At 37.6% G+C, this 16009-nt stretch overlaps 1 protein-coding gene across 1 annotated transcript in view; it reads right to left on the bottom strand.

Annotated features, from left to right (window-relative positions):
* Positions 1-16009, bottom strand: part of LOC135477627 (uncharacterized) — a 38525-nt gene that overhangs the window by 4045 nt on the left and 18471 nt on the right. Inside the window, exon 2 of the mRNA XM_064757793.1 lies at positions 259-546. Within this exon, the coding sequence (XP_064613863.1) occupies positions 259-546 (288 nt within the window). The remainder of the gene's footprint in view (positions 1-258; positions 547-16009) is intronic.

The following is a 16009-nucleotide window of genomic DNA, read 5'->3' as shown; positions in this document are numbered from 1 at the left end:
TCGACAATGAACGTTAGATTGCCAAAAGGGTCACGCGAGCGTTTTCAAACGCTTATTGTGTCACCAAAACCCCAAAAGCAGCGACAGCAACAGAAATCTGCAAATTCACTGTCCACAGCTGGGTTTGAACCTTCACCTCATGTGTCATTGCGATCGAAAGGCAAGCTTCTTCTATCCACTTGACCACAGCCTGCTGCCATTTGACTCGCTGAGCTAATGCACTAACAGGTAAAGAAAACATAAACCTCAGTGTCCTACCTTCCTTGATATATGTTGGGATTGTTGGCAGGACATTCTGATTGCAGAAGTCTTTGTCATTACAGCAGTAGAGGATAGGCCATGGCGCGTGTGCACGCAGCTTCTGAGGCCTGCGATTCTCACACAGCAACGGTGTGCTTTCATCGATACATCCTCGCTCGATGGCCTCTCTGTCATCATCCATTCGCGTGGTGGCCAAATACTGCACGTAGCAAATATTTTTGGTGGTGCACGAGAATTTCATCTCTCTTTTGCAGTCTTCCGTTGAGCAGGCACATTCTATGGTAGCTGGAAAAGATAAGAAAAACACAGACTTTAAAAAAAGCCATAATTATATCGATTCATTTATTAATGTGACTGGTGTTTAATTCGGTACTCAAGAATGTTCTCCTCTTGTACATTTGCAGTCGAATTTTAAGACACAGGACCACATAATTCCATGTACAATGTAAAGAGAAGGGCATGACTTACTTCTGGCAGCCATATTGGAGTACTGTCTCTAAACCAGCCCATGTAGAAAGGACTCCAATATGGCTGACTGGCTATTGTTCTAAGAGGGCAGTGGTGTCAACAATCAAAACGAAAAGTCCTATTCACTAGCCTCTTATAGTTTCAGCACTAGGCATTTTATATTAACTTTTTGTGTTCTAGCCAACAGCTGTCACTTCATTATCAATCAGGACGTCCCAAACATCAGGGCTCTCCTTAATCTTCTTCATAGATATATATCACTAAAGAAAGTGTCCTGGAGGCTGAAAATTCACTCAAATCACATGCCTAAATAAGACCTATATACTTCCTGGTACTGTAATGTGAAATTTTAAATAAAATGGACCTAAACAAAACCTTAATGAGATGTAGAATTTCACCACCAGCATCTCATTGTCTCTAGGTTAAAATTTCTCATTTTTCCTCAAGCTCGAATAAATCATAAAACACATATCACGAAGAGCTTAATAAGACTTTACATTCGCATTCTTTGACTCATAGATACCATCAGTGAAGTTTTACTGTTATTATTATTTAGTGTCACCCTTTCTCTAGATAACCAAACAGGTTACATAGACTGAATCTAGCCAGAGACCACCCTATCCAAACACATGGCTATGTTAAGTACTTGGTTAGATCGGCATTAGAATTAATCAACCCAACAAAAGTAGAGGCGATGCTCTGGTTAAGATCACTTTGGCAGGTGGATATTTCTTTGATACAAATATTTACTCCAAGTAAACCACCTGGACCCGCCTGCGACAATAAACTGCGAGCAAATCAAATCAGTGAAGTTTATAGAACTCTTAACTCGAGCCTCTTCAGTTGAGATTTCCTGTGTTTGTCCTGTCTTGCCAAACTTCCCTTTATACAAAGCTCCTGACATAACCTACTATTTTGTTTTCTCAGAGTGAGTTTAGGCCACTGATAATTAATTTTTTGTTTTTTCTTACTGTCCATTTTACATACATTTTGGCCAATAATTCAGCATATGAGTGATAAAAGGAAAGATCCCAAATACAAATACATCTATTCATTCATAAAGCATCCCACAGGAACTTAAAGGCATAAGTTTTAATTTTTGTGATATAGCACAACCAAGATATCACATTTAAAAGTACTTTGACATATTTTATAAACCCACGTTGTGATCTAGGTCAAGATTACAAAAAGAAGAAAAAAAAAACATATTTTGGGCAAGAAAACGATAATTGATAATAATGCTTGTAGCATCTTTGATTCTGAGAAACAGGTCATTAGAACCAAGCCATCAATTCACAGTGGCCTTACCGTGATCTTTTTGTGCAACACTAAGTGATTCTGTCATTTGTCGAGATACTTAGCACACAGCTGACACTTTGCGTCTAATTTGTACGAGTTATTTCAAATGACAAACCAGAAAAAAAGTTATACATCTATATGACCTTCATAATACGCAGTCTTGCTTTTTTTTTTTTTTTTTTTTTGAGCATACCTGTAGTTTTGGTATTCAGCTCATATTATGTCCACATCCATTCCTAAGCATGATGGATATAACACAAACCTGGGGACAGTTTCATGAAGCATACTTAGTGCTAAGTTGCCCTTAGCTAAGTGCACTTTATATCTCTGCAACATGCGTCGTCATGGTAGTTAAGGGCAAACTTAGTTAAGTGAGCTTCATGAAACCGGCTCCAGGGTTATATCCAGAAATCTTTGTCTTTGTCCTAAGCATGATGGATATAACACAACCTGGGGGCAGTTTCATGAAGCATACTTAGTGCTAAGTTGCCCTTAGCTAAGTGCACTTTATATCTCTGCAACATGCGTCATCATGGTAGTTAAGGGCAAACTTAGTTAAGTGAGCTTCACAAAGCCGGCTCCAGGGTTATATCCAGAAATCTTTGTCTTTACTTCGTTATTTGGAAAAAAATAATCAAAAAGCAATAAACAGAGTACCGTTATTTAATGCAGTGAATCCAAATACCCAAAATTGCAAAATTTATATAAGAACAGCTTCAATGTAAAGATGTACACCAATGAAAATTTAATGCTGAAATTCAACATTTCATTTGATTTCTTTTTCAGGTTTTCCCATGTGATTTTTTCAGCAGAGACAATGATACTCTGTATAGAACTCTGGCTAACCATTGAAGGAAAAAAATAAGTCAATAAATATTTCCCCATTGTATCTGTCATTTGTCTCCATTCTATGAGCACTATGTTTGAAATATTTCATTTCCCACCCCACTAAACATCTGCAAAGAAATGTATACAAGGATGTGGCAATTTTAAAAATTTCATTCCATCCTCAAAGCACATATGAATGTTTAAACTAAAGAGAACTGGCAAAACACAAAGTCATAAATAATTAAGCAACCTTTGTCAGGGAAATGCAACACAGCTATCTCTTCCACATGAGAGAAGATGACATCATGCCTGTGTAATCACATGGTATTACAAATCACAGAAATGCTCTGCCTCTGTTTCTCGTTATTTTTATCGATTGAATCCCAGACACAATAAATCTCGTGTCATCATGCAGACATAATTCTGGACGAGTCACATCACAAATCACTATTTCATAGTAAATTATTTAGGTTGCCAAGGAAACAGGCGCTGGACAGGGTTACTGGGACTAAGGTTGAGTCAGCAGACAATGAGCCAATGGGAACAAGGTAATGAATCTCAAAGTGCTTATAACCTTGTGTGTTGAGGTGGGAGGGTGAGGTGGGTAGGGTGGGGGAGGGGAGGTGGCATGGGGGTGGGGTGTTGGGTGGGGGCAGTTGTTAGCCAAGACCATGCTTTAAAATGTGTATCCACCACGTCAAACAATTCTTCTCTTTCCACTGTGCACGAATGCTCTCACCATCTTCTCATTACCTTTTATAGAAATGCAGCGCAGAAGTTGTCCTTGGCATTGGAAAGTTTTCATAACATGTTTAAGCTATCCTTCATGATACTAATATCGCCATGGAAAATACTGGGGGGGGGTGGGGTATGAAACAATGATGTATCTTTTAAATGTCTCCACAATAGCTTTTACTTCTAGAAACTGATTAAAAGCCCCCATTAATATTAAATTACAAACCAACAGGTCAAAAAACTTAAAGACTTTTCCAATTTTTCCTATATTAACATATTCTTTCCCACATAATACATGTTCCTTTCCATCTAATTAGCAAGACAACCTCCCCCCCCCCACCACCCGCCCCGACACCCACCCACACACACAAATGAACTACAGATTTATTTGCCTTTAGAGAAAAGTTTATAAAACAGAAACAGAACACAGATCATAAAGTAATAATCCCCATTCTGATTAACTTACAAATTAACAGCTAAAAATTCTGACCTCTCTTCTTTTTCTGGTTTTATCCAACAAATTCTTGCACATATCCAGTTATTTCATTCGCAATATCACCCAACACCCTCCCCCCCGCCACCCCCCACCCCGGTACTTGTTCACAGGAATAACATTTCCTGAAGAAAAAAGCTACCAAAATACAGATATATGATGCATCAGGCTTTCGTGGATGTGACTTATCTCTGAAGTCAGCATCCACCTTATCCAAGTGTTTTTAATTCGGCCAGAAATAGGTGGATGTGTGATAGGAAGGGGTGGGGATGGCAACAGCCAGGGGTGGTACCCATGTTTTTTTTTTTTTCTTTTTGTTTTTTTTTGCCCAGTGTGGCACATAAAGTTAGGAGTCATCCAGTCTTTAGGGTGTAAGCCTACCCTCCCAGAGATCTCATAACTCACCCAGCTTTCACCTTCGTTTAGTCTGGACAAGACAGCTTTAGTGTACCCACACCCTCAACACTGCTAATTAAGTCTTTTCTTCACATTTTTTTCTGTGGTCCCTCATACTTTCTATCCTGTTAGTATGAGAGTTGGGGTTGGGTGATACCACAGCTGAAAGAGTGGGCAGGTACCAATGCTTTTTAATGATCATTTCCCTGATGAACGCTCAAAAAGTTTTGGGAATGGTTTGGATTGGGTGTATCACTGTCCGCCTTTTAGATTAAGTCTTTTCTTTGTGCTTCTACCCAAACAGAAGTTCTTACTAAATTAACAACAAAACAAACGACTCACAAAATAAATCCACTCCAAATGACTGGGTATCTTTTCCTTTGCTGCACATTATGTGGTATTTCTCATGTGCATAGTCAAATTCATACAAACTTTTTTCCACGAGAAAGAGTGAAAAAATTCAAGTGTATGGTATCATATTTACAGTAATCAAAGAAATAAATGAGTAACTGATTGAATAAATGATGAGTGTACACTTTACCAGGAACTCCATTTTATATCTATTTTATTTCTTGTCTTCCCTTTACATGCGGTCACTCACTATCTTGACCTTATTACTTGACGGTGTTAAGGCACAATAATGAATCGAGATATATTGTGAGAATGTTGTGTCATGCGGTCACTCACTATCCTGGCCTTATTACTAGACGGTGTTGAGGCACAATAATGAATCGAGATACTTTGTGAGAATGTTGTGTCATGCGGTCACTCACTATCCTGGCCTTATTACTAGATGGTGTTGAGGCACAATAATGAATCAAGATACTTTGTGAGAATGTTGTGTCATGTGGTCACTCACTATCCTGGCCTTATTACTAGACGGTGATGAGGCACAATAATGAATCGAGATACATTGTGAGAATGTTGTGTCATGCGGTCACTCACTATCCTGGCCTTATGACCTGACGCAGGCCACCAACACAGGCTCCCAAGGCCTTTCTTGTTTTGTTTGCTTTAGGAAGTTCAAGCCCATTTACGCCACTGTTGTGTTTGAAAGAACACTGGGTGATTTACGGAAGGTGGATTAGCAGGGGGTTGGTAGGACTGAATATCAGGGCATGATTTAAAATGTTCCATGGCTGACAAGAAGAACTCACCATTGAAACGCCCTGACCTGAAACCTTACCCTAGCAGGGGGAAAGAACGCGGCACACAAAACGGAGGTGTACTGTGCTGGGCTGAAAATGTGACGGCTTCGGCTGATCAAGGTTGAAAGCAGAGCGGCACTTTAGGCATATTATAGTCGCTTCAGGTGATACACTCCAGTAACTTTAACATAAACCTGACAGGCAAGGTGTGTTTCCTGATCACCAACACTGAGGGTAAAGAGTAGAGGGAGGGACTGTCCTTATGCCACCTTACCATGATGACATGATCACACTAACTCAGGTCTCCAGCTCCATGCAGGGATGATAAAGGAAAAGGTTTAAGACAATGATTTGAATTGTCAATGGTAGACTGGCTTTTTGAGATCTACATTGTTTACATTGATTAACAAATAAATCCAGAACTGCAGTGCTATTCTAAAAGTAAAATATGTTGCATCGCACTAAATACAAAATAATTCATATGCTTTTATATCTGTATAAATTTAAACTCCATAAATCCATCAATAGATGAGCTAAACTCTGAAAATAACAATAAAGGTGTCTATAAAGTATTACTTTTAGTTTTCAAAAACATTAAAATCACTGTAAATATATAAATAAATCTGCACAGTCAAGTATCAGCCTTACAAAATCTTCAGTCAGTTTTTCCACAAATTCATCGCTAAAAGATAATCCAATGGTATTCATGCACCTCGCTCTCTACCCCTCATGACCCTCATCAAAAAATAGGAATTGTATACAAAAACCAATATGGGTTATAGGACACAATCAGGAACAGACAGAATCCAGAGACGAGTGGCTAAAAGGCCATCAAACCCATGTCTGCTAAACGCTTCACCTCTCCGCTATTGTAAGGGGACTCCATTACTATAGTCTCGGGTCATTTTCAAGCCCTTCACAAATGCCAAAGTAAAAAGCCAGCTAGCATGCCGCTTGTACAGGCTATTGTACAGGCTATCGTACAGGCTATAGGGGTTTGTTCACTAACACAAACCTCTCCAATGAGTTACCCGTACAATGAGTTACCCTACAATGAGTTACATGCCAGCACAGCAGAAAAGGATAGACAGTCATGAAGTATTTCCGTGCTGTATTTATGCTACATTTCTGTGCTTTATTTCTGATATATTTCCATGCTGCATTTGTGATACATCTCCGTGCTACATTTGTGATACATTTCCATGCTGCATTTGTGATACATTACCATGCCGAGTTAGTGATACAATTCCTTTCCATATTTGTGGTACATTTCTGTGCTGTATTTTTGATACATTTCCATATTGTATTTGTTATACATTTCAGTGTTGTATTTGTGATACATTTCTGTGTTGTATTTGTTTTACATTTCCGTGTTGTATTTGTGATACGTTTCTGTGCTGTATTTGTGATACATTTCCGTGTTGTATTTGTGATACATTTCCATGTTGTATTTGTTATACATTTCCGTGTTGTATTTGTTATACATTTCCGTGTTGTATTTGTTATACATTTATATCTTTACATTCTGCAACAAATTTACAATTCTCAGGAATCACAGGAATATAACTTCATTAAAGTGATCATAGATGTACACATCAAAATCTTTGTTTTTTAAGGGCTGGGAACACTTATCTACAATAAACAGAAATACATTGCATACATAAATATTATTGCTTTGTCCTTAACATTGTTCCTTAAGCTGTATCAACTTGTGTATTTCCTTACTAGTGGTGAATAACTCTCAATAATTACACAAATAATAAATACAGAATATCACACGGTCAAATTGGAAAAAATATAAATACTTTTCTCTAAAAAAAACTGAATGAACAGAATAAAAAACTGACACTGACTATTCTGTCACTTTACACTTCTGCAGTATTAATGTTAAAAAAATTTTTTTGGGTATTTGTTTTTTTATGATTGATAAAATTATTTAAACTACTATATGTATGTAACAGTTACAAATTAATATTTAACAATTACATGTAACTAACTGTATATTTCTTGCCAGCATATAATATTGTATAGAAGTTAGGATGTTCAAAAAGGGCAAGTAGCAGGCTGCAGACAGCTGTCTACTGCCGTTCCCATAGCCCCCATAGCTCCCATAGAATATACTCTGAATATTCTTACTGTTTAAATCAACAGCAATTGTGGCATAATTACTTTCAACTCAGCTGCCTACTTTTGAGCTTCGACCTCCTTCTCCAATAAAAATGAATACCCTGCTATTAATGTCAGTATTTAAGTTTATTAAGGTTCAAAGCAATGAAGACATAATGGCTACATTAGGCTTCGATAAACATAATACTTACCTATGGCTTTGACAATCATAATGGCTACATTTAGCTTCAATAACATAATGGTTACATTAGGCTTCGATAAACATAATGGTTACCTATGGCTTTGACAATCATAATGGTTACACTTGGCTTCGATAACATAATGGTTACATTTGGCTTTGATGACATTATGGTTATGTTTGGCTTGGATAACATTATGGTTACATTTGGCTTCAATAACATAATGGTTACATTTGGCTTCGATAACATAATGGTTACATTAGGCTTCGATAACATAATGGTTACAGTGATAACATCATGGATTTGTTTGACTACAATAACATAATGTTTGGCTTCAATATTATACACAAGGATGTATTAAATCCATGTGTAACAAGCTCTTGAGCATACATTAATGCGCACAGCAAGAGCGAACTAAACTTACACCAAAAAGCATATGAAAGTGAGACAAGTAGCAGATTTTATCTGTAGTGTATAAACTGCCACGTCACTTGTACATCAAAACAGAGCAGCAAAGTCTTTAATTTAATTTATATCTCCTCAGTAGGTCTAAGAGCCTGAAAGCCAAAAGGAAAAAAAAAAGAACAGAGATAAGAAACGTGTGAGATAATCATCGATGCAAAAGCGTTTGTGTTTTACTATAAACAGTTGGTTTATTTGAGTCTTTTCAAGAGAAACAACGGAGTTGCGCTCTAAAGGGAAAAAAGTTCTACAAGAGGGAGCAGGAGAGGCCTGTGTCACTCTGAGAAGATCAGAGTTCACCCAGCAGGGGTGGTGGGGAGGAGGAGGCCTGTTTGAGGGTCTGGTTGGGAGATGGAAGGAAGTTAAAGTCTTTGTGGGGTGGAAAGGGGAACCACAGAGACTGCTGGGATGTATTGAAATGATGTGTTAAAATCACTGCAAACATTCTGTCAAGTTGTGACAGGGCATCCAACGGTTGAAATGTACCAGATGGTAAGGTTAGAAGCAGAGCATCACTTCCATGGTTACCTTAAACATCCAAACCAATCTCTGGCAAAATATCTGCACACATATCCTTCAACCAGAGCCATATCTTACATATCCATAATATGTACATGTATTAAGAAAGAAAGTCCTTGATTTCGCCCAAAACGATGCCTTTTTATTCATTGTTTAAAATCTACTCTAAACTCTCCTTTTTTTAGTGTGTGTGAACAGCGGAAGAATTAGGGAGCTGGTATGTCTTAGGAGGGCTGAGGTTAAATGCTGGACTAATGTGCTCTGCTGGGCTAGATGATAGGCCTAGATGGGAAGCAGCAACTCTACACCCATTCTTACAACTGGAATTACTTTACCAGTTCCGGGTGTAAGTCCTCTGGCTCCCTCCAAACTACTGCTAAACAGCGACTACATAGCCACTGCTGGCTGCCCTGTTTTAAAGAGAGGGGGCGCCTCGCTAAAGAGTTAAGATGTCTTTGACAACTGTTTTGGCAATACAAACTTGGCACGCTTCTATTTTGCAGCAATGTAAACACAAACATTTTTTGGGGGGGTTGGTCCTGGTTTTTTTCTCTCCTTCTGGAAACGATTGTTAACCTGTCAGACACCTAAGGAACAAACAAACTTGGTCTGATTTAGTCTTCACCCTGAACACGCTGTCTTAACTTACCTACCCTGAAACATACAATCTTTTAAGCCTGTGATTGACAGCTAGAAGCATGCATCACAGGGTGTTGCTATTTGTACAGTCAAATAGCACAAGTTCAATTCCAGAAAAAAACTGAAGTGCTATCAATTTTTTTTAGCCTTTTCTTATATTTGATACACACAAGCTGTTTATTTTGAAATGAAAGCGCTTTTACATATGGCCTATATGTATAATACTTGAACTAAAATCAAATTAAAATTTTTGCAGAGATTTTGATTTAAACAGTAAGTTTTGTGTTGACGCCTGTCTATATATGCATGTGCCTATACTACATGTAGAAAAAATGTTACAATTTTCCAAGGTAAGATATGCATACATTTGAAAACTTCCAGTAAAAACAAAGAAGATGTTTCCTTGTGTACAGAGTATGTGAATAGATCTTGCGCTGTACATGGGAAATATTCTTCAAAATTCTTTTTTAAAATATGTAATCAAATTTTATACACAGTTGTAATTGCTAGTACACCTTAACAAAGACATTCCTCCAACAAAATGCTAATAAAACAATTGCTACTCAGTGAAAGAAAGAAACATAGAAACCATACATAAGCCATACATCTATTTCTGTTTTTGAATTTTTCCATTTCTGACTTTCCCACATATTTTGGTTTTGGGCTTCTCACACTCCTATCTCATTTGCCCTCCCACCCCCTTCCTCTAACCCAGTCTTCAAACCTCTCTGGGGCAAGGAAGCTAATGATTGATGGTTGAGAAGAGACATGCCAGCCTTAAGTTCCCCAGTTTGCAGCCACTGCCAGATATCACAATAACCAACATTGACAGGCTGCAATAATAAAACACCATAGTAACAACTTTTGTCTGAATATTCTACCCTGGTGAATGAGCTAACTCCTTTCCACTTTAAACGTCTATTTCATAATTGGTTTCCATGGTACATTATGGAGATTTGTCAGGATATATATATATATATATATATATATATATATATATATATATATATATACGTTGATGCACAGAATGAAAATTGAAAAAAAGTGCTAAAAAATATTACTTACAGATTTGTGATAATAATCATATTTATCATCACATTCATTTCAAACATCCATGTTTACTTTTTCCACTGCAACAAAATATATAGGTAAACCTAAATCTTTGAAGTCAAAATTCTTCCCAGTTTGGTTAACATGATGGGACTCAGTACTGCATTATGTGTGTGTATCCATTGGTAATAGCATACACAAGGCAGTCTTTCAAATTCCAATGGCTGTCTATAGTGGCAGAGGTTTTCTTGCTTTGACCAGGGCGACTGACCTGTTGATATTAATACTGAGGCTGAGATTCTGAATGGGCCACATCCAGGAAAGGGTGGGGGGGGGGGGGGGTTGTCAGGGGTGTTGAGAGGGTTGAGACATGCAAGGTCAAAGAAGGAGACAGAGGATGGGATACAGGGCTGGGTACTGAGCAAGTCTGAGTTGACATTGGTCTCCTTGTCCTGCAGGGGGCACATCCCCCCCCCCCACCAAACACCCCCACCCACCCCAACTTTCAATACCCAGTGATTAGTTCCACCTTTGCCACTTGTAACTGTCCACTCAACTCTCTCTTTCTGCAGACAGTTAGCTGCAGACTTCCTCATCCTGCATCCACAGAAGGGCTTATGATATCAATGGGGCTGCAGCGATTAAATCAAGATTAAGTCTTAAGAACGAGGTCTTGCCAGGCTCCTTTAGCACAACAAAACCAGTCATTTTCATGTCCACACATGAAGCTGAATGATTCATCCACTGATATTTCTGCACTGAGAATTGAACAGATTATAATACTGACTGGCTGATGTATTGTGAGCCTTTACAAACATGTACATCTACTTGTATATCTATAAATCTATACAGTCAATATTTTTGAAATTAATATTCCGTATGAATATCTACGTTCAAATCAAAGTTCTCCACTTCCAATCAATTCAAAATTGGTCTAAATGATATCATTAGGCTCATGTGAGAGATTGTATATTTTGCCATAAATCCTGTGAGAATAACCTTGTATCTTTCCTAAAAACTCCAGATGGAAAAATGCAGTTTTACAGGCAATTTAAAGGCTATAATGTGGGAAGGTCTACCAGCAACCTGCGGATGGTCGTGAGTTTTCTCGGGGCTCAAGAAACATTCTTGATTATGGCGTAAAACACCAATCAAATAAATAAATAAATAAATAAAGGCTATAAAATATTTGTGGCAGTGCTATAACTGACATTTTGCCAGCCACATACCATACATTCTAGCCAAAACGCAAACCTCAAAACATCTTTCTATGAGCAGCTGACTTGTCAGAATCAAACAAAATGAGTAACTCAGCCCCATTTGAAATTTTAGGGCAAGTTGAACTGAAATTAATAATTGTGTTAAAATTATAGATCTCTAATCAATTTGATTCATTTCATTGTTTCCTGAAACAAATGACAAATCAAACTCCATGTGCACAATTTGGAATATTTCTCTCCTAGCCATGTTGAAGCTGAGAGCTATAAGCTTCCAAACTCCTTTTTTTCTGTCGCCTTCATAATTGGGTCCATGTTACATGTTACACTAACCAAAAACATCTGTAGGGGCCTGCAATAAGCCAGACTCATGTACAGGACAGAGGGAATATCTGCCTATTACAGCAGGGTGGTGCTTTCCCAGCACTCCCTACCCCAGAGCTGCTAGACAGGCGAGTTTAGAGACCACAGTCCTGCTGGTATGGCGCCCGACAAGCACTCCTCTCAGGCAATGCTTATATCCAGTGTATATCTTCACTTGCTTAAACACAGAGAATGAAAGAGTTTGTGAAGTTGGAACTCTAATTCCAACTTACTCTAATTTGCCAAACTTTTCAACTATTTGTGCAAGGAATATTTTAAAACATTCTAAGAGAACTATTGGGTTTCAGGAAGACTGCATCTTTAGTAAAAGATACAAATTTTCATAATAATTGTGTGCATAAATTCCATTGAAAAAAAAAGTACTTTAGAGGATGAAAAGGTTTGCAGGTTTACAGAAAATGCCTTGATGTTATGTAGAAAAATCTCGACACCTAAAACCATGCAACTCCCAACACATTAACGTGCAGTTTCCATTTGTCATTTAACAATGATAAATATTAGCAAGGTTCCCACCCGTTTGAGAGACCCAATATTCTCAATCAATGTTTTCATGTGTTCTTTCATTTTAGGATGAATCAGTTTAGGAACAAACCTTTAAGTGGAGATTAATTAATACCATTTTGGTGTTTTATTTGTAAATGCATTTAGAACATCAGTTTACAGAACATCAAAAACTGTAAACAGAAGCATTTAAAAAAAAAATATCTCAAAAGAACTTTTTTCTCCTCAAAACCTTCAGGTACATGTAAGGATTTAAATGACCAGTAAGAACCCTCTGAAATAAATAGTTGTTTCTGACTTTATAATTTGTCTCTAAATTTGATGAATAATATTACCAAATAAAATGAGTATATTATGTCACATGGATATGTTGTTCCTTGGTCTTCATGAACTTAGGAGGTAGAAATGCAAGGTTATCAGTGGTACACCTGTCTACTATCTATAATGTGATTAGATGTGATGTGATCAAAGACATTCAGAAAATTCTGCCTATATATATATATATATATATATATATATTTATATAGAAAGAACATATGCTAATCCGAAGCATTAATTTGACAGTACAAACAATCTGTGGACTCTGGCCTATTCATTGTAACCAGTTGAAGACCATATTAATGAGAGCTGAATAGAATGGGTTGCTGCCTCAATTCTACCCCAGGCCCATGACCCCTAGTGACCCCAACTCCCACATTCCCTGTTTGCACTGACAACATGCAAGTTTGTTGAGAAAACATCATGGGAACATGGTAAGTGGTTAATTCAATTTACTGAACAAACTTGAGGGCCTTTAGCAAGCAGGGTGTAGGTAACAGAAGGGAGATGCTCAGAGTATGAAGCTATTTTAAGCTCTTATAACTCCTACCATACATACAATAACCTGTCTACATTTCAAGTCAGTTAGAGTTGGGTTGGGTGGGGGTGGGGAGCTCCTATAGGCAACGCATTGGCAATTCGCGCCATTGGGTCCAAGATTTGCCTCCGAACTGAAGAGCAGAGTTTTCATTCAGAATTGGAGACGGAGGTCAAAGTTCAAAAGTAGGCGGCTGAATTGAAAGTAATTATGCCACAATTACTATTGATTTAAAAGTAAGAATATTCAAAGTAGGTGGCTACAGGGACAACAGTAGACAGCTGTCTGCAGCCTGCTACTTGCCCTTTTTGAACACTGTGGAAGAGTGAAGGAGCACTGATTGGATGATACTGCCATAGGGACATTTTTAATGTTGTTGATACACAATAAATTTCTGCACTAGATGCTGTTTTGCATCTAGTTAAAATATATCAGAATTTTGTCTGTTTTGTTTACAACTGCAAGCGTTACTTATTAATTAAAGGATGCTAATTACTGTCTTTTAAATCGGTTTGCTAAAGAAAGTAAAACTTCTCAATGTTTGAAATCACTGCAATCCTATGAACAGAATATATTTTTTGTTCATTGTCCTTTTATTACTTTTATTTCGAAAACAAAACAAATAAGCACTTTCCAAAAAAAAATCGTATAAACATCACTGATATTATCAAATCACCTATCTCTGTGCTAGCTTATGACTGACACATGCAATTCATTCGAAATGTAAACCTAAATATACATGTATCAAGAAGGAGGAGTATGTGTGTAGCATATCGAGTACAAAACTTCACCAAATTCATGGCCAAACGATGTACCATTCTCTTCTGATACATAAAATACATGCATGTAACGTGATGAGTATCACCTTAAAAGTGATCATGAAACGACTTGAGACAATCAGTTATTTAAAATAGCAGGCAGCTACTGTGATGAATTGAGCAGAACTGACTGACAGATATTTCTGTTGTCCATTGTCCATGCCAGAAACTGCCTTAAGAACAACCAGTCAAATGACACAAGTACATCCTGATAAATATCCTCTAACACCAAAACGCCTAAAAATACATGACTCGGATCAATAATTATCCTCATAATTGTCAATAATAAAACTCAATTACACATTTTTAGAAACAGCTCATTTTGTGCAAAAATTTGGAACATTCAAGTATTCATGATGTACTTGATAAACAAAATATACTGTCAAAATTCGCCATAAAGCACACAAAAAAATCTTCGTTGATAGACTGCTAATACAGGATGTCCAGCATCCATCATTCACAATCTTTTTAACTTTTCAGCCTTGTTTCTTGTCAACCTTACTCTTCCGGTCAGTGTAGGGTTTTTTCTTTGGTTTTTATTTGGAAAACACTCCATCAATTTTAACATCTGTATAGGGTTAATAAAACACCCAATCAAGTAATGATTTATGCGAGTGGTTAGGGTTTATATTTGGCATCTTTCCTGTAGTTTTGTTTAACTATTGACCTAATCGGTCAATGGGCCCGAGGGCACATTTATCCAGAAATCTTGTCTTTATTAACCCTAAATTAATATACATCTACTTTATACTTCGTAGATGTCATCTTTCCGCTACGTGTATAAACACTAATGCCAATGCTTTCTGCCACGCACCATTTGAAATCACCTTACCAAAGAGTTGATAATTAACTGTTGCTTGGTTACCATACATCAAATGCTGGTGTCTCCATGGCAACAATAATAATAAATGAAGTTATCTCCAGGATGTCGACCTTCTGAGACAACAGTTTTGAAAAATGTCAGTATTTTCAATTCTATCTAGACTGCCAGCATAAGGCACACTTAAACCCAATACCCCCCCCCCCCCCCCAACACACACACACACCCAACTAACCCTCTACAAAGTCACGCCCTAGGGAAGGAGGATGAGCAGAAAAGTGCATTAAATCTGTGACAGTTGCTGATGTAGTGTACTACACCACACAGCCCTAGTGGGTTAACAGATGACAGTGAAGGTAGCCTAAAGTGATAGGTCCCAGCTATCTCAATATTCCATCTCAATTCCCTCAAGCAATAACCAGAGCTTCTACATAATCTATTTCACTTCAGTTTTATTAACCCACCCAAGACCAAACCAAAAACTGAAGGAAAAAAAATCACCCAAAATAATGACCAGCTCATTTTAAGCAGTTTGTGTGACAAAACTGGCTCTGAGCTACATCGTTTTCTGGAGCAATATTTCACCGAGCTGCAAAATGTCTTTCAGGCCATCAGATTGTTTCGTTTTTGTTTGTTATTACCTCTCACGTAGATTATGGATCTAGATAAAATACTTATCTGTCAAGATCCCACAGGTAAAAATGAAAATCCCAGCCTCAATTAATTCTCGTGTTCACTGGAGTGAGGATAATACCCTAATGAGCTTCAGGCTGATGACAAATCACCATGGAAACAAAGATACCTGTATC

This window comes from Liolophura sinensis, chromosome 11 (assembly GCF_032854445.1).
Source record: "Liolophura sinensis isolate JHLJ2023 chromosome 11, CUHK_Ljap_v2, whole genome shotgun sequence".
NCBI classification, from domain to species: domain Eukaryota; kingdom Metazoa; phylum Mollusca; class Polyplacophora; order Chitonida; family Chitonidae; genus Liolophura; species Liolophura sinensis.
The sequence above is the reverse complement of the archived record's forward strand: the minus strand, read 5'-3'. Positions and strand labels throughout refer to the sequence as shown.